This window comes from Emys orbicularis, chromosome 6 (assembly GCF_028017835.1).
Source record: "Emys orbicularis isolate rEmyOrb1 chromosome 6, rEmyOrb1.hap1, whole genome shotgun sequence".
In the NCBI taxonomy this organism is placed as follows: Eukaryota; Metazoa; Chordata; order Testudines; family Emydidae; genus Emys; species Emys orbicularis.
The window spans coordinates 5,293,356-5,315,711 of record NC_088688.1 but is presented as its reverse complement, the minus strand read 5'-3'; the positions used below and the strand labels follow the sequence as shown (position 1 = coordinate 5,315,711).

Here is a 22,356-nt window from a genome sequence, read left to right as displayed (position 1 = left end):
TAGTTGTCCGAAGAAAGCCTTGTGTTCCTCATCCTCCTAGTCTTGTGGTCTATAGCAGACGCACACCACGACATCACCCTTTTTGCTCTCGCTTCTAAACTTAACCCAAAGACTCTCAACAGGTTTTTCTGCATGTTTCATATTGGAGCTCTGAGCAATCATACTGCTCCCTTACATACAATGCAACTCCTCCACCTTTTCTGCCCCACCTGTCCTTCCTGAACAGTTTATATCCATCCATGACAATGCTCTAGTCATGTGAGTTACCCCACCAAGTCTCTGTTATTCCAATCACATCATAGTTCCTTGACTGTGCCAGGACTTCCAATTCTTCCTGCTTGTTTCCCAGGCTTCTTGTGTTTGTGTACAGGCACCTAAGATAACTAGCCGATTGCCCTGCTTTCTCAGTATGAATCAGGAGGCCTCTCCTGTTGCACCCTCCTCCTTGTGTTTCCTCCCTGTATCCCACTTACCTCTGGGCTCCCCGAAGGAAAACCTTCCCCCGGCAAACCTAGTTTAAAGCCCTCCTCACTAGGTTAGCAAGCCTGCCTGCGATATCTCAGTATGTATCATACAAGATATCTTAGTATGTATCGTAATTGCATGTTGTAACCGCTATCAGGCAGTAATTGCAAGAAAGTAATATCTGTCAGCATTATAATACTCCTTAGGGATAAATTAAGCTTATTCAAGAACTTTGGTCTTGAGAATGAGAGATGAAGATACTGAAGACCCAGCTAAAAAGTTTTCATTCCTTGACTCCTTTCTAAATCAAAGATTATACCCTCTACTTATTACGCAGAGATTAAGGTCTGTGCAGTAGAGCCACTCCAGTAGGCAATATCTTAACACACAAGTGCTTTTGCCGTCCACTAATCAGCCAATAGTACAAAACTGCTCCAAAACCCAGCTGTTACACCGGCACGAACTGTTTGTAAACATAGCACCATGTCCACCAGTGCACGCAGTTGGAAAAAATGTCATACAGATGATAACGGCATCTCTGCTGGATAAGCATGCAGCCTACAGACGTGAGGGTGAAAATCTCAGGGCAGAGGTTTCTATGGAGGGCTACGCACCACTATTGCCACAGGATTAGCCCCATTCCTGCCACTTTCAGGGATGAGTACACATCATCTCTTTAAATCAGGTTTGTCTCCTATGAAGGAGTAACACGATGGCCCAGCACGGATCCTCCTAGAAAACAGCCACTAAGATTATTCCTGCTTGAGAAGGCAGCTTAAAATAGGAAGGGAGAGATGGAGTCCATTGTTCAAACATTAACCAACCCCTAATTTTGTATCTGGTGCCTAGATTCCTGAGTGACATGTGCATTAGAAATGCAGATAGAAATGCTGCATGGGATGCCTTTGAACAGTGTTATTACTAGATTACATAAAGTGAGGGTGCCATGCTGCTCACAAGTGACCAATTTGCTCTCGATTGAAAGGGAAACTTTATCCCTGCTCTCGACTTTTCTGTATTTAGTGAAGCAGCAAGAAACCAGTTTTTATTGCATTAAGCTGACTGCAGGAAAAATTATATTTCTGCTAATATGCAAAGAGAGGTGGTCATGTGATCCTGAAAAGAGAAGACTTAACAGTGAGGAAGTGAAATGTACAGCTTTAAGCAATCGCTGCAGCTTTTAAGGGTTACTTTAGTAAATTTTAACCTTAGGTATTTTTCTCCCCCAAAATGCATGCATCAGCCAATGATCCAGAAGCCATAAGAAAAGAGAGTTTATCATGGATAGTTAAGAGCTACAGATGGCCTTTCATTACATTAGCTCATTTATGTGACTGTGCAGTCTATTTGTTAGGCAGATATAGAAGTACCACACAATGCAATGAATTGTGTCTGGTTGAAGATGGCACACACAACGTATTCTTTTTCTCAGTAAGGTATGCCAGCTTTCTATTAGTGATTATTAAATGCCTAGTTGTGAGACATTTAAGAAACTCTCTCGTTATCCTACTGCACTTAGCCACACTACTGTATCTGAGTGCCTAGGGTAACACCAGCAAACTTATTAAAACTGTAAAGAGTTGGGTGAAGGTGGGAGACTCATTTTTGGAACTTGGAGGAGGACACCATCAACCGAAAAACTCCTAATTTAATCTTTTTTTAATATTTCTTTTCCTTATACCTCAGAAGCTTAAACAGAAATTTCACTTTCAAAACAAAAACTGAGCTCCACCAGTTTTGCACCGTTTGTTTTTTGGTGCGAAAACTCAGAAAATGGTAGCAGTTAATTGTAACGCCCCCCCTCTCTGAGCAGCTACTCTGTACACATACTTAGCCTGGTATTTGCTGATTCACATGCACAACCTAGTCATGTTCCCACTCTGCTCTGGAAACTACATGCCCTTGTTTCCTGCCAGTCTTTAAAGGAGCAGCGTTAGATACAGATTAACTGTTGCTCTCATGTGTCATTGAACATGTGATTATCCTCAGGTATTATGCCAAGGATAGGGAATACTGCAAAAATATTCTGTGCATATGAAATTAGAAGTATGCTACTTATTGCTTTTATTAGCTCTGACATACTTTTACCCCAGCTCCTCCTAGCAACAACCACTTCCCTTCCAACCCACAAGATACTACGGCTCCCCACGAACCCTCCCTGCATGCTAAAGAAATCACTTCCACCCCCAAAAGCTATGCTCTCCTCACCCACTAAATCAACAGAAGCTTCCCCTACCAAAACCCCGATAAATCCAGATTTCACCCTTTTCCCTTATCTTCAGCACAACACAATCTAGATTACTTCCTGCACCTCTTGATCCCGTTTCTTCTCTCACAGGTATCCCAGGTTCCCTTAGCCTTCCATGTCACCTAGCTAGCAAGCCTCAGAGAAGCATGATGTCCCCTCAAAGGGTACAAAGCAGAGATGGCATTCTTGACACCACCAGAATCCACTTTGAGGGACTGGCACAAGTACAAGTCAAACCCCTCCACCCCTTCATTATCTTTAACAAAATAACCCAGTGCTGCCCCACAGGCCATAGTGTATCTTGGGGGTCCACAGCTCTCCGCTCAGATTTGACTTTCATGGGGTGGCTGGAACTCCCCATAACAGCAGGTTATTGAGGGCTCACAGCCCAAATGCTGGATGTCTTTGGGGTCAAGTGACAGATCTGAGTACGCCAGTCCACATCTGAACCTGCCATGCAGGCTTGTGCACCTTGTTTAGGTCACTCAAGCCAAAAATTTAATGAAAATCAAATTACACATGGCTTTTTCTTATGGAACCAAAGGGCACAGACTGTTGTATATGGCTGGGCTTTTTAAGCTGCTCTTCCTTTTGAGATCTAAAAAAGCCCGTTATCCTTTGAACAAGAGAAAAGCCGTGATTGTCCATGCATCAGCAACACCACCTTACCTCTCCCACGGCCACGCTTCCCACGGTCTGAAGGCCTCTCCCCTTGACTGTTGTCCACTCCATTCTCTTCTACTCGAACTGGGGAGAGAAGACAGAAGATTGACAGGGAAGGAAATTTTATCTTTACATTTGTAAGAGGTTTGAAAACAATGGAGAGTAGCAAAAGATTGTGTAGCTCACAGTTTCTAATGAGCACCTAAATAAACTGCTGGATTTTCAGAGGTGCTGAGCTGGTACAGCAAGTGAGGTAGAGTTGATGGGAGTTGTGGGTGCTCAGCACCTCTCAAATCAATACACTTATTTAAGCATCTTAAAAATGGATTTGGGTGCCTAAATGAAAGTTCATAAATCTTGGGCCCTGGCATTGTAGAGTGGAGTGGGGGGCAGGGGAGATCACCTTTCAGCAGGAACCCCACCTGGGGCTATAGGGGGAAATATGGGGCAACAGGAGCTCTGCCACTCTTTGGTGCATCACACTCTGTCCCTGGCCTGCTCTGCTGACCTGTCTGAAGGAGGACAGGGTCATGACCTCACCACTCTGAGGAGGCAGGTACTGAGGCTAGCCTTAAACTGAGCCTTCCCTACCCAACTACATTCTGATTGTCCCTTGTGAAAGAACCAGGAGGACCTAGAAGGGGGTGGGGAAGAAGCCTCCCGTCTCATGCCTTCCCTTTCCCCCACCTCACACACAGAGTCCTCCAGAATCTGGTCCTTTACATTTAACCTGCATGGGACACAATGTTTTTTGTTGTTTTACAAGAGATCTATAATTACGTTCTGTGGAAAACCTCTGGCTGTATGTTTTGAAGTGTCAGCTGAAATCCAAAGGAGGGGCTCCCTGAAGGAAAATAATGACTCTCACCACTTATTACAGCACTTGTTCTTGTTAAATGGAGACTGTGCACTGCACGACTTGTATTCAGCACTGCAATGGGGACGTAACTACGTGCACATAAAGGTGCAGAGAGCACATTTTGCAAGATTTAGAACCCATTTGAAAGCCTTAAATTCCAGATTTAGCACAGAGCCCAAAACTTGAAGGCCAAGCTGCATTTGGCTCTGGCAAACGAATTCTGGGCAGCTACTTTTTTGTTTTGGTGGATTAGGGCTTGTTCGCATGGTCAGTTAGTGTTCAGCCAGCCAGGGTGTTAAAGTGCAACGCTCCAGCCTGCTGCCCGCTAACAGGTCAGGACCCTGCTACCGTGCACTAGAAGTTCCATAGTGCATGGCAGTAGGGTCCACATGGTCAGTTAGTGCGTGGCACACTAGAGCGCTATACGTTCACACTCTGGCTTACCATGCACTAAGCCTCTGTGTGGACAAGCCCTGATATTCCCTTATTTGCTCTAAAAGCAACTTGCAAATTTCATTAATATCCTCTATACATCATCTTCCAGATCATTAAATGAAACAGCATCTAGATACTATTCTATTCTATATAAGTTCTTACAGCACCCAGATCACTGCAGCATCTGAGGGCCTTCCAGTAGTGCATTAAGCAATGTGACTGACATCTGTCACATGTGGTTCATTCACTCTCATCATCTCTCCAAGGGGAGAATTGTGCATGCAGTGTACTGTTTTGTATGGGTACGGGTGGAGGTTTTTGTTTTAAATGTACGTATATATTTTCATATGGACTTTGTATGTATTTTTTTTTAATAATATGGTTGGGGCACTTTAAGAAATGGCTTAAATAATGGGTAACATACTCAAAGGTGATCTAATTCAGTACTACCTAACTTTGGAAATAGCGTTTGCAGCATATTAGCACTCTTTTGTGCAATGTATTAGAATCACTGCCCTTGAATACACTGTGGTAATTCTAATAATGTTTAGGTTCACACCGAACCCTTTCTATTTGCGTAGAAGCTTATCTTTTGTGCATGTGTGCCCTTATAATTAATCCCCAGAATATACCAAGGCCTTTTCATTTTCCCTTAAGGGGAAAAACATTTCATAAAACTCAGACTACCCTCAGGTTCTCCCACTCATATGACATGGAATCAAAACTTGGCTATTTGCTTGTTAAAAGAAACATATGGAAAATGTATCCGGTTTTATCTGCTCTACAATGCTCAACATACAGTCCTTACAAAAGTTCTATTCCAAATTTAAGTGCCGAACAGCAACTCTCAAAAAATCATGTGATCATAAAAAGGCAGAAGATATTAAAAATAAATTCAATTTGCCTCTAAAAAGATAAATCAAAAATAAATTATCTCAAAACCAAGACAAGTAACAGCATCCTGCATACCTGTTGCCAAAAAAACCCAAATGCAGTAACTCAGTCACCACACTGAGGCTCTGCTGGACTTTATTCCACTAGATCCTCTTCTCTTTCATAACTCAACCAATTTGAGCTGCAAGAAAGAGAAAGACTAAGGCGACTAGAGCTTTAAAAATGAAGGTGTCTGTGCTTACATTCTCGGCCACGGCTGCCTCCTCTTCCCCGTCTGTTGGAGCTTCCCCGTCCACGGCTCACTTCTCTGTCCCCTCGCTTTTCTCTGTTCTCTTTGTTTTCTGAACTCTCTTTTCCAAGGCTTTTCTTCTTTCCCCCTACAGTCTCCCATGAAGTCTATTTGGGTAGAGAAGTATTAGACACAACAGATCAAAAAGCAGAGATAACCACAGCCAAATTTGCAAAACTTTCCAGCCCAAACCCCAATTCATAGATAAATGGATCTTATGTGTATAAAGCCATAGATGTATGTGATGCTTTTCACATGCTAAACTAGGACAAAGAGCAAGGAAGACATCACTCTGTGAGGGGGAAGAGGACACAGCTTTTTGAGAGCAGGTTTTCCCATGGAACATAGGTAGCATGCATTTAATATCTCAACTCTTTCTGGCTACAACTGAGTCGGGTTACTTTAAAGAAGTCTAGGTAGACAGCATAGTAGAAAACCTTCTAAAAGGTAGGTATTCATCCTCTCAACTGTTTTCAGAAGTCTGACTGGAAACAAACAGGACTAAATCATTCCATCTCTCAACAGGTCAGGGGAGAATGCATATTTGCAACAAGGAGAAAGAGGTCAACGAGAGAGCAGATGGATTAGAAAATAAAACAAACGAACTTGGCTTTCTTGGAATCTAAGCACTGATGATCAGAGTATCAGAACAGCAGCTTGGGTAAACTGGGCCAAAACAAGTCAGCCCACTATGCCCAAGGACTGCAGCACATCGCGTGTAGCATTGCTGTGTTCAGAAACTGCTGCAACGCCCAAGCAAGAGAAAGAATCAAGGCTTGAACGTCAGACCTCTGCTCTCCTCTTAAATCCACAGTTAAATTCAGGATTCATGTCAGACCCTTAGGAATTACAAAACATTTGTAGGAGTTTAAAAAGAAATAGCTAAAAAAAAACTTCTCAGAATAATATGGCAGTTGACAATATATTATGTAATTGTATAATTAGGCTATTGAGCCATAGTTACAAAGCAGGGGAGAAAAATTAAAATTTATTTGCACAGTGTCAGTGTGCTCAGCACTTTATATACAGTTATGAAAATGAAGTCCCTACCTCAAAGAGCTTACAGTCTAGACAGACAACACAGAAACAGAGGGCAATTTAGACCTCCAGCCCCCATCTGGAATGCTGGATGAAGCTGTGACCTCAAGAGAAGCAATGGTACCAATCAGAATGAAGACACAGTATGGCTGCCATTAACTCTAGGTCCTGCCCAGACTCTCCTGAACTACTGAGGCAAAGTTTCCATTCAGCTCAAATCCAAGTCCCCTCTCCTGAGGATGAGCTGTGACAAGCGAACCAATGCTGGCTAGACAATGCAAAAGTCCCAAATGTTATCGAGGTAGCAAAACAAACTGAATACTGTAATGCTTTAAAAGTAAAAAAAAATCAAAAATAGTCTGTGCTTCAACTTCTCCATTGGAAAGAGTTAGCACTACAAGAAATTACTCTGGTGGAGTGACAGTGAAGAGTGATAGTCACAATCCTATTTCAATTTCTTCTCAGGTGCGAGAGGCTGAAGTATCATAGGTTTGGGCTTCTCCTAAGCTGACAGAAGACATGGACTATGAGTTGCTCATCAAACAGGTGACAGAACATGCAAAGGATATTAGTTTATATGTGGTGGAAAGCTTGATTCTCCTCCAATACAGGAGGATTACCATTAGGTTCCAAGCGCTATGGTGGATGAAGCCTATTTACATGCTGAAATCCTGAGAAAGTTTGAGACATCTCTGAAAGGAAAGGAAATCCTACAGGGCAGACAACTTACAAGTCACCCTAAAAGGGGTGGGTCTCAAAAGTGGCGGGTCTCAAAAGGAGCTGTTGTTAAGTTTGCTCAGGCATAAGCTGTATGCAAAGACGAACAAAAGTTGGGTAGTGGCAAATAGACAGGAATTTTTAAAGGCCTCTATCTATTCTATTTCCTAACAAGTCGGTGGAATCGGTGTCCCAATATGAGAAGAGATGTTTTGCTGGAAACAGAGGCTACTGCAGAGCCTACTTCAGAAGCAGAGGATCACAGTTCCTCCTTAGTGAGAACTAACCTGAATTGGTGGGAAGACTAGAATTCCTGCTGAAACTGTTCAGGTGTTAATGAGTGTGTTAAGTAACAGGTGTAGAGTTATGGAGCAATCAAGTCCTTCCTTCTCCGCTCATAAGAACTTCCCCTAAAGTAATAGCTGAAGTGGAGGGTTTCATTAAGCCATTTAATGCTACTTATGCACAGAAAGAATAATTCCTCTAGAAGGAAATGCCGAGAGGAGTCTGGGTTTCCCTAGGGATGTCTTCTAAGGCTAATGCTGGTATCTCCTAACAGGGAACATCTTAGAGGAGAGGAAAGCCAGCATCAAGGTAACTCACTGCCAATAACAGTCTGTTAAAGAACAAAGTTTTCAGCTGACCTTGTCTGAAACAGTCCAAGCACCAGCTGCAGATCTGATCTTGGGAGGCAATGTAACAAAAGAGGCCTGTCTTTGGTGAAGTTATTGGTCTTAGCTTAAGTGGCAGGATGGATTGTTTGAAGGGCCAGCTTGGCACTCTAGCTTTAGAGGATTTAGCCAGCAAAAGAGCTAGTCAGGCATGAAGACAGAGGCTGACCATTTGAGTAATATCCCCAGCTGAAAAAATAGTCAGACAAAGGAACACTGCCTAATCCCTCCGTAGATTCTGTACACCCAGAAGAGACCGTAAGAACTACTGGAGACGGGGATCTTCATAAAGCAATTATCAGACAGCCAGATGGTATGGAGGCCTCAGTTCAAAGAAGCTCATTGGCAGTCTTTTGGATGCTCTACAAATAGAACTTTTAACCATATTTTCTTGCTTTGTGGACATCTTGGCCGCATTAAATAGATTGCTTACAAGTTACGTCAGCCCTTTAAGTGTAGCATATATGAACTAGAATCCCATGACAACGTTTGACATCCTATAGTGTCTTTCAACCAAAGACCTCCAATGCACTGATATTATTGATGCATGCTGAAGCTTTCTCATTTCACCTACCACTGGAATGGAGCCACCTGTGGGGCAGTTTGTAGCAACACTACTACACAACAGATAAGGACAAAGACAACTCTGCTCAACCAAAAAATTCCTCCTGCAATTCGGTGGACAGAAAAACTTCTCCAGCTGAACTTTAACCAGAATACTAAAGCAAATGCCCTCATGGTAACAGAGTGACACAGTCTAAGATCCAATTTTCTCCTCTCTCATTTAACAACAGCAGCTGGCTTTAAAGTCCTTCTGTAGCAAAGCATGGTGCTACTGTAATTCTATGGCTGCCAAGGCTGGTAGTGTGGAAGCATATTCTTGTAGAGGGAAGGCTGGGTAGACAGTACCCTGTTCTCAAGATGTATCCTCGGTGAACTACCAAGAGATTGCTTCAAAAATAATTGAGAAAGGTGGTGAATATGCACAGCAGCAAATTTTAAGAGCAGCTTTAAATCCTTTCATTTCATGTAATAAAAAAGTGTATACTGAGCAACTTGAAAAACGCTGCTATTTATGACACCAGTACTGGTTCCCAGCAGGCAGGCTCAAAACTACACTGACGTACAACCATCCAAGCCTTTCGCACTTCTCTATGGCGAGCGACAGATTTGGAGTGGCTCTCCGAAGGGTGGAAGTGCTATGCTAAACTATCAGAGTGCTGGCTACCTGGCTTCCAGAAAACTTCTCTTTCTTGAGCTAACTATCTAATTTGCTAAACAGAGAAAACATTCATAGAGACCTCAGGAGGTCATCTAGTCCAACCCCCCACTCAAAGCAGGATCAACACCAACTAAATCATCCCAGCCAGGGCTTTGTCAAGCCGGGCCTTAAAAGCCTTTAAGGATGGAGATTCCACCACCTCCCTAGGTAACTCATTCCCCTGCTTCACCACCCTCCTAGTGAAATAGTGTTTCCTAATATCCAACCTAGACCTCCCCCACTGGAACTTGAGACCATTGCTCCTTGTTCTGTCATCTGCCACCACTGAGAACAGCCTAGCTCCATCTTCTTTGGAACCCCCCTTCAGATAGTCGAAGGCTGCTATCAAATCCCCCCTCACTCTTCTCTTCTGCAGACTAAATAACCCCAGTTCCCTCAGCCTCTCCTCATAAGTCATGTGCCCCAGCCAAAGAAGCAAGTATTTTCAACATGAAGACCATGAACACTCAAACTTTTAAAGTCAGATTGAAATCAATACTTGCTGTCATTAAAATGTAAATTTTTTTTTTGTTCCAAGTACACCTCTACCCCGATATAACACTGTCCTCGGGAGCCAAAAAATCTTACTGTGTTATAGGTGAAACTGCGTTATATCGAACTTGCTTTGATCCACCGGAGTGCGCAGCCCGCCCCCGCCCCCGGAGCTCTGCTTTACCACGCTATATCCGAATTCGCGTTATATCGGGTCGCGTTATATCGGGGTAGAGGTGTATGTATTTGGTCCCTGAGAGATACCCAAGACACTCATTCAAGGTATGTTGCTTTCTGCTAGTCTTGATTTAACCACCTATTGTGCAGCAAGCAATAGTTAAGGCTACGATTTAGTCATGGGTATTTTTAGTAAAAGTCATGGACAGGTCACGGGCAATAAACAAAAAGTCATGGCCAGTGACCTGTCCATGACTTTTACTAAAAATACCCCTAACTAAATCTTAGGTGCTGGGGGTGTGCTCCAGCGGACGGTGCTGCTCTCGGGGACCAACTGCCTGGGGCCGCCCAAGCAGCGGCTGGTGCCACTGGCCCCGGGGCCTATCCCAGCTGTTTGGACGACCCTGGGGTCAGCCGCACCAGCCATTGCAGCTGCAGAAGGCACAGAGGTCCCGGAAAGTCACATGACCTCCATGAAAGACTCACAGCCTTAGCAATAGTCCACTTCAGAAGACACCTACATTTAGACATAGGCTGGGCAGAGTAAGGTTTGTTTGTGATTGTTACGTGCTTACTTAAGCATTTCCTGTCCTCTCAACGAGAAACAGATCCCAGTTTGTGACCCCTATGCTTTAGAAGCTGAAACAGGAATAACTGTTTTATAGCAACATCTAAGCAGGACATGTCTTCGCACTGACTCGTTACAGGAGAGATAAAGGAAGAGGGTTTAAAAAGGAAATGAAGTCCAGGGTTCCCTTCCCAGTTAGGATGAGATGAGGAAGCAGACTGAATCCCGTCTTATAAATTTAAAAGGCTTTACAGGAACAACTTCACTCACATTAAGACTCTTGTCCACTACTTCTTGGGACAAGAAATGTGTGTTACTCCATGTATTATTAAACACATATTTGGAGATATTCCTCTGCCCTCCTCTTAAAGGGATTCTCATTAATGAGGTGATTAGTGAAACAAGTAGCTATTTGCCATGTCCTACTGTTCCATTATTAGAGTTTGAACTGTAACTCCTCAGGGCACAGACCTCATCTTAATTTTACACTTGCTAAGTGCAGTGCGCACCTATGGAGCGATACAGTATATCTACAAGCGGCTCCTTCTCCTGTTACAGCAGTGAAAATTGGCTATTCATGGCAAACACACAAGGCTGTTTACTCTGGACCATCTCCAACTGCCTGAGACACCAGACTTATTACAGACATGGCAGCACATAACACTGCATTTGCCATTAAGTGGTTTTATTTATATGAAGTTTTAGTGTCTATCACAGAGGGACCCAGCAGTAAAGTGACATGACAGCAACAATGTTTTCAAAGCTTAGTTTGGGGTTTGGGTGTTTTGTTGTGCATGCCTGAGTTTTGTTTTGGCAAAGTCACAATAAAACATTAGCACACTACATCATACATCAGGATCAGGTTAGTATTCAAAGAACCTGGCTAAAGATTTTGGCTTACTGGCTGGGAAGCCCTCCTCCTCTGAGCATGCTAAAAAGGGTGACCAAATGTCTCAATATCTATGCTCCCTTTTGCGCTTCTTTTGTGTACATACTTGGCATGAAAGATTTTTTTCACTCCAAGGACAGTCCAGATTTTACTATACCAATATGTGAGTGAGAAGACTCCCCAGTCTTCATTTCTTTTTTAGGGAGAGCTGGAAGGAGATAGAGAGATTGGAGGCTCCTGAGGTCAAGTACTTGATTGTTCCCCCACAATCCACTCCTTGAAAGTAGAAAAAAGGGACATAACAAAAATATGCTATTTTGTTCACAAGTGGATCCTTACTGTGTCTGAGCTTCCTTCCAGCAGTATGTTGATTGCTCTATTCACATCCCCATTACAATCATGTAGCGCCACTATGCATTCATCCTGGTTCTTCCCCGTCACTTCCATAAGCTGGTAAAAAAAAAAAAAAAAAGTTGCAGACACATTAGATACCAAACCATTATTAAAAGGAATAAGGCAAGAATTAGTGCTACTACAGACTCTCCCAAGAACATCACTGCTGTACCAAAGACTAATTGAAATGCAGTGTTTATAATATATATATTTTAAAGAACTGCTTGAGATCCCAGTGTCACTAACACCACACTTGCAGACATATAGGACAAATAAATATATTTGAAGAGTGACCTAAAAAGCCTTACCTTTGCCAAGATCTGAGCTCAGGTTTCTGTGTGTGATTTTTATTTATATTTATAACTTAGGGCAGTGGTCCCCAAACTGTGGGTGTGCCCCCCTAGGGGAGCGTAGAGGAATGTTTGGAGAGTGTGAGGGGGCCAGGTCAGCCCCTATGGGGGGCAGGGAAGGAGCACCATCCAGCCCCACTCTGCCCCCCAGCTCCGCTTTGGCTCCGGCCCCAGCCCAGGCCACGGCCTTGGCTCCCAACCGCAGCTCCCGCTCCCAGTCCCTAGCCAAAGCCTCCGGCTTTGGGCCCTGGCCCCCAACTGCAGCTTGGCCCCACGCCTGGCTTGCAGCCCCAGCCCCTGCTCCCGGGGGGCGCACACAGTTTACATTACAGGTAAGGGGGGAGTGACATAAAAAGTTTGGGGACCACTGACTCACGGTCAGATAGCTGTATACAGCAGAGAAGTGCAAGAGCCTGAGGAAACCTTCCCCACAATAGAACACAGAGCATCATGGCCACAGCAGTGTCTGCAGTGCGCTTTCAGGGGCCGGAGGGATGACTGACTAGATATTATCTCTGTAGTGGCAGATCCACCAACCCCACCCCACCCCAACCCCAAAACACCATGCATGTTGGAAGCCTCTGCCACATTCTGGTCCATGCAGGTCACTACCTCCTACGCAGAGTCTTGGAATCCTATTTATTTATTTCCACACCCAACAGATGCACACAGGTTATGCTACAAGTAGGGCCCTCTGGTTTGAGCAGGGAGTACACGATTTGGCTCCTGGTGTGCACCCATCGCCACAGCAACGGAGCACATACCAGACAATTGTATAATGTAGACATCAGGAAAAAGTAAGGGATAAAGACAATGCCTCAGACCAGGCTTTACAAATGAAACCCAAGAAAATGCCACTGGAAGGAGAGGAACAGCTGCCATGCAGTCACCCTAAGCTGAACCTCTAAGTGGGTGGACTGCTAGATTCTGCGTCAGCTGAAGCTGCTGACTGTTTTTCAACAGTAACCCCAATAGTAGCACTTGGCAGCAAGTGATAATCATAACCCAAGGCAACGCAAGGAACTGAACTCTTTACACTGCCTAAGTTGCTAGTGATTACCCACTACAGCAGGATAATTAGAACCCTAAAAGCCTGTACCCAGATCCTGGCATGCAAGTGGAAGAGGAACTGATGAGAAGCAGTTTGATTTTACAATGAATTTATTTGCAATTTTAAGCCTACACATGCTCTTAATGATCTGGGAACTCAGTTTATTTATTTATTTTAAAAAGATTCAGTTCACCTTTCAGCTACGTTTAAACTTCCACTTTTCCTGAAAAGCTGCCAAGATGTTAGCAAATGCAGTTTACACAGGTGATAAATACTTCCCCCATAGGTGTATGCATAAGCGCTAAATACACTCTTTATTCTAAAGATTATTAAGCAATAGCAGCTCACACTGGAGGGATGCTGTATCTATAGGAGATTAGGGCATGGACGAGGACTAGGTGGATAAGGTTCAACCCAGACAAGCCCAATGGAACACTGGTAGATCCGAAAAAGCAATCGGGAAAATTGACGACAACGATTTTTGCACCTCTGACTGAGGCTGGCACTTGTCACTGAGTTTTTCAGTCTGAGGATCTTGAAATATCTTGGGCTGCTCCTGCCTGGAACAAACGTCATTTCATTTTCATCTGTGCGATGTGACAGTTTCATCCAAAAGCTCACCTTGTTACAGTCACCCTGAGATTAGATGTGAGCAATATGATCTACATGGTGCTTTAACTTGGGATCATCTAGGTGCCTTCTGCACTAGCTCCTATCTGATTATTACACAGGGTTTAGCAGACAGAGCATAACATCAGTGTTCCAAAATTTGCAGTGACTGCTTATTGTCCTCTGGGTTGAGTTCTGGCTGTTGATTTGGACCAACAAAGCCCTACATGGTATGAGATAGTCTCCCAGGTAGGCATATCTGCCCACCCATGCGATACAGCCACAATTGCAATCAGCAATTTTAGGTGTTTAGGTTGATTTAAATGGGAGGCGGCTACTAGCAGGGCATTCTCTGTGAGAAGTCCTGTATTCTGGAACTTGCTTCCCACCACAACCTGGATTCATTAACCTTCAGGGCATACTAAGAGACCATGGGCTCCCCACTGCCACCAATGGGCTCAATCAAGGGGGTAGGTTGAAGGATAAGGCTGCAGTGTGAAAGCTACAGAGAGATCACTCTGTCCTCTGAAACTTGAGCAAACAAAACCATTAAGCACCAGACTAAAGCTACATATAAAAATCAATGCACCAGTAGTAACATGGGAAACGTACTTGTTTCACTTTATCTTCAAAATCTGCATCATTCTTATCATAGATCATCTGAGCGAGGCGAATCTGTTCTGCTGTTGCCTGAAAAGTGCAAATATCCAGTAAGGGTTCCAACAAATTTAATTAAAATATAAAACAAAAACTTTTGACTGTACTCATGTAATATCCCTCCCACTGCCAACACACACCAATTTTTTCTTCCAAAATTTTTGAAGAGGAATACAGGGAACAGGCTCAGAAGTTACATGAGGAAGGAACTAAAAAGGCCTCATCTAAACCAGCTTTAAGGTAGGGGAGAGGGTATGTCAAGGATAAATTCATCTACACCACAATCGTGACATAGCCAGGGACTCTAGATAAGTCCTAACCATGCCCCTGTAACAGAATAAAAGTCCTACAGAGTCCAGGGGCTTTCACCTTGTTGTAGGGACAGCTTCCATCTACACTACAGCTTTGTCAGTGTGTAAACAAGGCCCTGGACTGTGCTATAGTATTAGGTCTCACATTTTCTCTTGTGAACAGTCTCACTTGTTTTCCCTGTACGCGCTAAGCTTGTTTCCTTTGTCTCTCAATCCGTCACTGAATAATTTTGTTAATGGCTGTTTTTGTTGTTGGAAAGGTTGGTGCTTTGGTTATAGGTTTGGACAACAGACCCACACTGGTAATTTGTCGGGAACCCCGAGAGCCAGACTCGACTGGCATAACATGGAGCAGACTGCAGCTGCCCTCATCTTTCTGGTGAAGCAGCAGCCGCCCATGGACATTAGTGGCCACATCATGTAATGCTACATTTTGATCCATCATGTGGCTTTCAGGGATCTATAGCTTCTGTGGGATAAACCTGTAAAGGAAAAATGAAGGGGGCTTTGGGCCACCTTCTTCTCATGGGCCTTATTCCATTCCCTCCCAAAACAGGAAACCTTTTCTACCTGCTGGATACTAAACTGAATGCTGGGGAGATGACTGAGGTCCCAAGTTGATGCTGACACATTGAGAAAGAGTTCTTAGTGAAAAAGGGGATCATATCTATCCATGGAAGAACACAGGTGAAAACCCACTGTTGAAGGTGAATCTCATTACTACGAGGCCACCTCAGAAAGGCTGCACAGTAAAATTCTATTCCTTGGCTGCGAGTCAAAGTAGCCAACACCTCTTTCAAGAAGAATGCCTGTGCTGTTAGGCGTTTACCACAAGCGCACAATTTAAAGGAGGCAGACGGCTATCACTCCTGCAACAAGTCTAAACACTGAGTGGAAGAGTTGAAAAATGGTTTTCAAACAAACATCACTCAGCTGCTGACTTACTGAGGAGTCACTGCAGCTGTCCCAGTTCCTTGAGGAAAGTGGCATATGCAGCGATGAAAAGTCAGATTCCAGGCTGCAGGACAATCAGTTTGTACTGATAACAGGACTTAGTCCTTCACATTTTCAAGGTGTCGTACGTACATGATCCTCACAGAGTAAGTCGGTGACAGAACAGAGAGTATTCAGGAGCTCTTAACCCCCAGCTCTATGTTCAATCCAACAGACTATTTTGCCTCAATTAAAACTAAGCTTTTCAAATCAGACTAGCACCAAATGCATGTAAGCACACACCAGTAAGCTTTTAGGCAGGTTTATTGTAAAGGAGCGAGGTCCACCAATAATTTTAGGAACAAAGTCCCGATAAGCCCGAGCAAGTGGTTTTTACTTATCTAGTGGCACAATACTCCTGTCATACTAAGGCACCTGTTTCCCCATTTCTGATAACCTACCCACTAATTTATCTCAGTGAAGAATTTAGACAGTAATCACAACAAACAGTAGCATTCCTGAACAGACAACTATTTGACCAGAAACAAGAAACCAGTTATTTTATCCCTGCTCAAAACTTTTAAAGAAAACCAACCATTGTTAGATAAAAAGCAAAATCTTTTGGAACTTGACTGTAATACAAGATGTGACACATCCACAAAGAAAAACTGGAAATAAAGGCCTTACCTACACTAGGATTTTTTGACTTGCAAATCCCAATGGGTGCAACACCACTAGTGTCAGTATCAATAGTATCTGTATGTACACAGAGTTCAGGAATTTAACCATTGTCCTATTACCCAGAGTTAGAAGACAGTGGTAAAATCTCCTGAACTCGGTCTGTACTACAGCTATCATCAGTGGAGCTGCACCCATTTTGAATTAGGAGTCCAAAAAAAACACAGACACTGTTACCAAACCAGCATTAGTCATGGGAAGTGTCACTTTCAATATCTGCAGTCTGGTTTGCCCTTATTGAATAAGTGTCAACTCTATAACTAGCACTGTATTAGCCATCATTTTTAGTTCTTATGACTAATAAACAAGACAGCTAAGTTCTACCTGTCTGAAAAACCTTGATCTTCGCAGTAACAATCACAAAACACACTCATAGGGATTTTATAATTATCTGTCTTACTACCAACACAAAAAAATCAGAAAGCAAAAAAACCCACAAAATCAAGTAACAAAAATGTTACAAACCCAGGGTAACAGTGATACCATTCAGAGGAAGGAAAAATGTGTAATGTAATTTCTTATACAATTCAAATTAAGATCAGCATTACACTGTGGGGTTTTAAGGTGACTTCCGAGGTTAGCAGCATCCTCTCAATTCAGAGAAATGAATAAACAGTGACCACAAAGTAAAATACAGCACATTTCTGTTGGTTTGTAAGCTCTTCCATGCAAAAGTGCCAATGTGATATCTGAAGACACACAGAGAGAACAGGACAGTCAGCAGTACTTAAAATAAGCAATTCTTCAATTGACCAAACCAGCATGATCTTATGAAAAGGGAGGAGAGAAGAATTTAGACACCACATGGGAAAACTCAGAAGATTTACTGTATCCAAGCTGTCAGGTTATAAAAATAAAGCTTCTCCCCATGAAAACCACTTTCTGGGTCTGTGCAGTTGAGTGAGACACCAAGTTCAAGACTTACGAATGCAAATCAGAGGGGGGAACTTGGGGTTACATGGTAAAAGAGACTACTATATGCCGTAGAAAGTCAGCCTCTCCATACCACAAGTCAATCCAAGAGCCAAGAAGAGGCACCATTCCCCAGGTGAGCACCAGTAGCCTGTTGCATTTTAGGATATGGAGACCTAAGACAGACAGACAGGCTCTTGTCAGCCCAGCAGAACAGTCGGGTAACTCCTGAATGAATGCCAGATTTTCAGAAGTGCTTGGCATCCGGCAGCTCCCAATCTGTTTTGAAAATCTGGCTATTAGTGCCCGGCTTCTCTTTCCCTCCCCGACCCTGATGGACTGGCCTAGACCATCACTGCAGGGTTGCTGAGCCTCTAAACAATGGAAAGATGGCCTAAGTCCTTCATAGTCAACAGTGTCAACCTCAATGCCCTCAAAATGCAAATCTTTTTTTAATCTTCATTGTACCACTTCCTGTGAGTATACCCCACCTGACAGGTCTTCGGAAGCTTTCTGGATCCTGCTGCCGATGCCTTTTTGAGTGTGGTCCTTATTGGCCATTGAGAGAAGCTTCGCTCATCCACCCAAGCTCCAGCACTAACTACAGATCCTCTAGCACAGTGGTTTTCAACCTATTCACCATTGCGGGCTGCATACGCAGCTCTCTCTCTGTTTTCTGGGCCAGATCCACACAATATATATTCTACCTGTATGGCCCTGAGGATGTCACGGGCCACAGCTGTATGCTCATTGGGCTGCAAGCGGCCTGCGGGTTGAGAACCACTGCTCTAGCATCAAGATTCTAGCCTCTGGACAGTAGAAAGAGCTGAAGTCTGAAAAGATGTGAAGAGTCCATGGGATAAGATCCTGGCAGAAGACTAGCAGACAGCCTGCAGTTCCTTGCTGATCTGGAGCACTCCTGAAGAACGCAAGACTAGGGTGGATGTAGGAATATAGATCCCAGACTTGAAGCCCGCAAGCAGTTTGCTCAGTAACCCAATACAGTATTAAAATACAAGCTACTGGACATGCTCGCCAAACTGATGCAATGCTTTCTTCCCTCCCCCACTCTCAGTCTTTACTAAACCTAGGGCAGCGGTTCTTAAACTATGGGGTGGGCCTCCCAAGAGAGGCGAGGGAATGTGTCAAGGGAGGTGCGAGCTGTGTACTTACGTTTTTTGGGGTGGGATGGGGGAAAGAGCTCTAGCTGTCAGCCCCAGGTGGCTGGTCCTCATGCAGAAAGGCTGAGCACACCCAGGAGGCTGGGATAAAGGGGACAGCCGAAGCCCCATCACTTGGGCTCTCCCCTCCACCCTCAATCCCTCACCTGGAGGCAGCTCAGGCTCTCCTTCCCTCCCCCCATTCCCTCACCGATAAGCAGCCTGGGCTCAGGCTCTCCTTCCTCTCCCGCCCATCCCTCACCTGGAGGTGGCAGGGCTCCAGCTCTCAGCCCCGCGGTGGCAGCAGCAGCACAGAAGTAAGGGTGGCAATGGGCACCAAGTCTGCTGTGACAAGTGATATTGACGTATACCACTTTTCATATTGCCTTCCTTACTTCTGTGCGGGGCTGCCTTCAGAGCTGGGCACCCGGCCGGCAGTCACTGCTCTCTGCTGTGCCTTCAGAGCTGGGTGGCGGTATATGTACTTTTGGGAGGGGGTAAACAACTACAGACACAAAGAAGGGGACCCAATCAAATAAGTTTGAGAACCACTGACCATGGGGATGGTTGCAGATCATAATATGGCATTTACTCTCAACCTGAGGGACAGATATTACACAACACCTACCTGTACTACTTGTTTCTGTGGTTGTGTTGGCTGTGTGGTTGAAATCTGTGTTTTGTCCCGAGTGCCCCGGGTACGTTCACTGCCCACCGAAGTCATCATATACAGTATATACAAAACAATGTATGTACAAAATAGAAAATCTGAAAGAAAAGGAAAAAACATATCAGCTGGTTAAGACAGGATACATATGCTTGAACTACCAGATATATTACACATCCAAACTCAAGGAAGAAGGGTAAATTCATCCACAAGATTTATTGCCTGTCTCTTACCATAAAGGCATGAAAATAGATATACAACTTTTTCAACTGGCTAGGGGCATAACTGCATACACAGAGACAACTACTGTGAGTACTTAGGCAAAGGGCAAATTCAATGCATAACTGGCCATCAGCATGCACAAATATTCTAAAGTGCATCTGCAGAAGCTACATACAGAAATTAGAAACACTGCTGCATGCCGAAGTCTTTGAAATACAGGTCTAGGGTAATTAGGAGCCTTTTTTAGAGGTTACCTAGGAATTTTATAGCTAATCCTATTATTGCTATATCCTGGTCTAATTAGTATTTTTCACCTTCTTCCTCCTCTTCCATTTACACATAAATACAATTTTTATTGACCAAGATTGAACTCAGCCATTAAGATTTCTGATGTGATAGTTAAAATGTATTCAATAGATTCTGAAGAGAAACACAGTATTTCCTGCAACTCTTACATATTTAATTGGAAAAAGGCTGCCTTTACCAGGAATTGACTGTAGCATGATCTGAACAGGAAGACTGTGTTTCACCTGGTTTTATGAAAAGGTTTGCCAAAGCCAACCTGTCCTTCAGGCTAAATTTGTCGACAGCGCTCCAACATGTATAAACCCTCACAGCAACTGCACTTTTACATTCAAAAGACCCAAATCAAAACAGAACACATGTAATTCAAGCTCAACTGGCAGTCTGATCTACCTGAAAACTAACCTACTAAGTAGTAGTGGGCACCATTTACACTAAAAAGGTGCATCAATTACGTCACACACTACCTCGTCTTGGCTGTTCAGTAATACTTCAACTACGCATTGCAAGACAGCAACCTTCAGCAGAGTTTAACGTAACTTCCTTTGATAAAAGTTCTCTAATGGTAAACTTGCAAATCTTTTATATGCACTAGCACTTCTTGACACAAATAGCTTTTGAACTATACTGCCTGGAAAAAACAGTTAGTAGCCCTCTGAATTCCAGTACACTGAAGATTTAAGTTCAGGTAAACTAATTACACCTTTGAGTCACTTTTGTTTTGTACTGCCCAGGACATCACAATTTGAATCCAACTTATAAGCAATGAGTAAGGTCCTATGTACACAGAGTCTGGAAAAAGCATTACTACATTTCAAAGACTAAGGTTGATAGTTTCACACTTTGGTACTTGACGTTACGCACCTAAATAAAACAATGGGGCCATTTGGATTTAAGAGGTGCTGCACACCTGCAACTCCCAGCGACTCCAACTTGAGTTGTGTGGACTCAGCCCCCCTAAAGCCAGCCCATTTTTGTTTAGGTGGCTAATTAAAGATTTGGGTCCCTAAAGCTAGGCACTCACTTGAAATGTTGTCTAAATCTACTTGCACTAAATAAGTCCGTCTCTATATTATGGAAATATCCAAGTTTAACATATGGCTGGGGCTCAGCTATTTTATAACATGGTTTCTTTTTGTCTGTACAAACATAAAACAGAATTAACCATGTTAAAGAACCAGGTTTTAACCTTCAGATACCTAGGCTAACACAGAGTTCCTTATAATAGAGTTATAACCTTTTTTTAACTGCCCACGCAGACCAAAATAAGCCATTTTATTACACAGCTGTGCCACAACCACCTTTCACAACCATGTTTACTTTTCAGTGTGAAACAACTTAAAAACACACACAGCATAGTTTTAATTCTATTGGGAAAGCAAGCTGTACAGCATGGTTTGGCCTGCCAGCATGCATAAAGACAAATACTGGTAGTGTTATAACAGGTTGTTTTGAAGTGTTAGCCCAGATTAGAGACCTATATTAACAAGCTATTTTTTAACCCAGTTATAACTCAGCTTGACCCCATCCATGCTGACCAGCAAGCCACTGTTATAACCTGGCTCAGCTGCAAGCAAGAACAATCATGCTTAGAGTCTAGGGTTGCCAACTGTCTAATCGGCCGCCCCCCAGCACCGCAGCCAGGGCTGGGCCAAGCGGGCCAAGCCGCTCAGGGACTGCAGCAGGGCGGCTAGAAGCAGCAGGGCCATAGAGGACAGGGCGCTGCTGTGCGGGGCCCACATCCCACTCTCCGGGGCTCCGCTCCCTCTGGGGCTACCTTGCCCCGGCTCCTCAGCCCCCTGCCGGGGCAGTCCCCCAGCTCTGCCCTCCTGGGTCCCGGCCGGTCCTGGAGGCGGGAGCCCTGGCTGGAGGGACCCTGGGCTGAGGCGCAGCCCGGGAGCCCCGCTGCTTTCCCTGATTGTGCCAGCGCTGGACCAGGGGGGAGCGGGCGGAGTCAGCACTGGTGGGGGGGAGCCCAGGGCTGGGGTGGGGACAGCCAAAAATGTTTTTGCTTGGGGCGGCAAAAAAATCTAGAGCCAGCCCTGGGGGCAAGAGGGGGTGTGGGCTCTGGGAGGAAGTTTGGGTGCGGGAGGGGGCTCAAGGCTGGGGCAGGGTGCAGGAGGGGTGAGGTCGCTTACCTTGGGCAGCTCCCAGAAGCAACCGGCATGTCCAGCTCCTAGGTTCAGGGGTATCCAGGCAGCTCTACACACTGCCCCTGCCTGCAGGGGCAGCCCCCACAGCTCCCACTGGCCACGGTTCCCCGCCAATGAGAGCTGTGGAGTTGGCACTCGGGGGGGGGGAGGGAGGGCAGTGTGCAGAGACCACCTGGCCGTCCCTGTGCTTAGGAGCCAGAGGGACATGCCAGTCGCTTCTGGGAGCCATGT

At 44.4% G+C, this 22,356-nt stretch overlaps 1 protein-coding gene across 1 annotated transcript in view; it reads right to left on the bottom strand.

Moving 5' to 3' along the window:
- UBAP2 (ubiquitin associated protein 2) overlaps positions 1-22,356 on the bottom strand; it is a 134,666-nt gene that overhangs the window by 76,807 nt on the left and 35,503 nt on the right. The window contains exons 2-6 of the mRNA XM_065407069.1: positions 19,409-19,548; positions 14,682-14,759; positions 12,006-12,116; positions 5,807-5,960; positions 3,383-3,460 (exon numbers count right to left, since the gene is read on the bottom strand). Of these exons, the coding sequence (XP_065263141.1) occupies positions 3,383-3,460; positions 5,807-5,960; positions 12,006-12,116; positions 14,682-14,759; positions 19,409-19,507 (520 nt within the window). The 5' untranslated portion in view covers positions 19,508-19,548. The remainder of the gene's footprint in view (positions 1-3,382; positions 3,461-5,806; positions 5,961-12,005; positions 12,117-14,681; positions 14,760-19,408; positions 19,549-22,356) is intronic.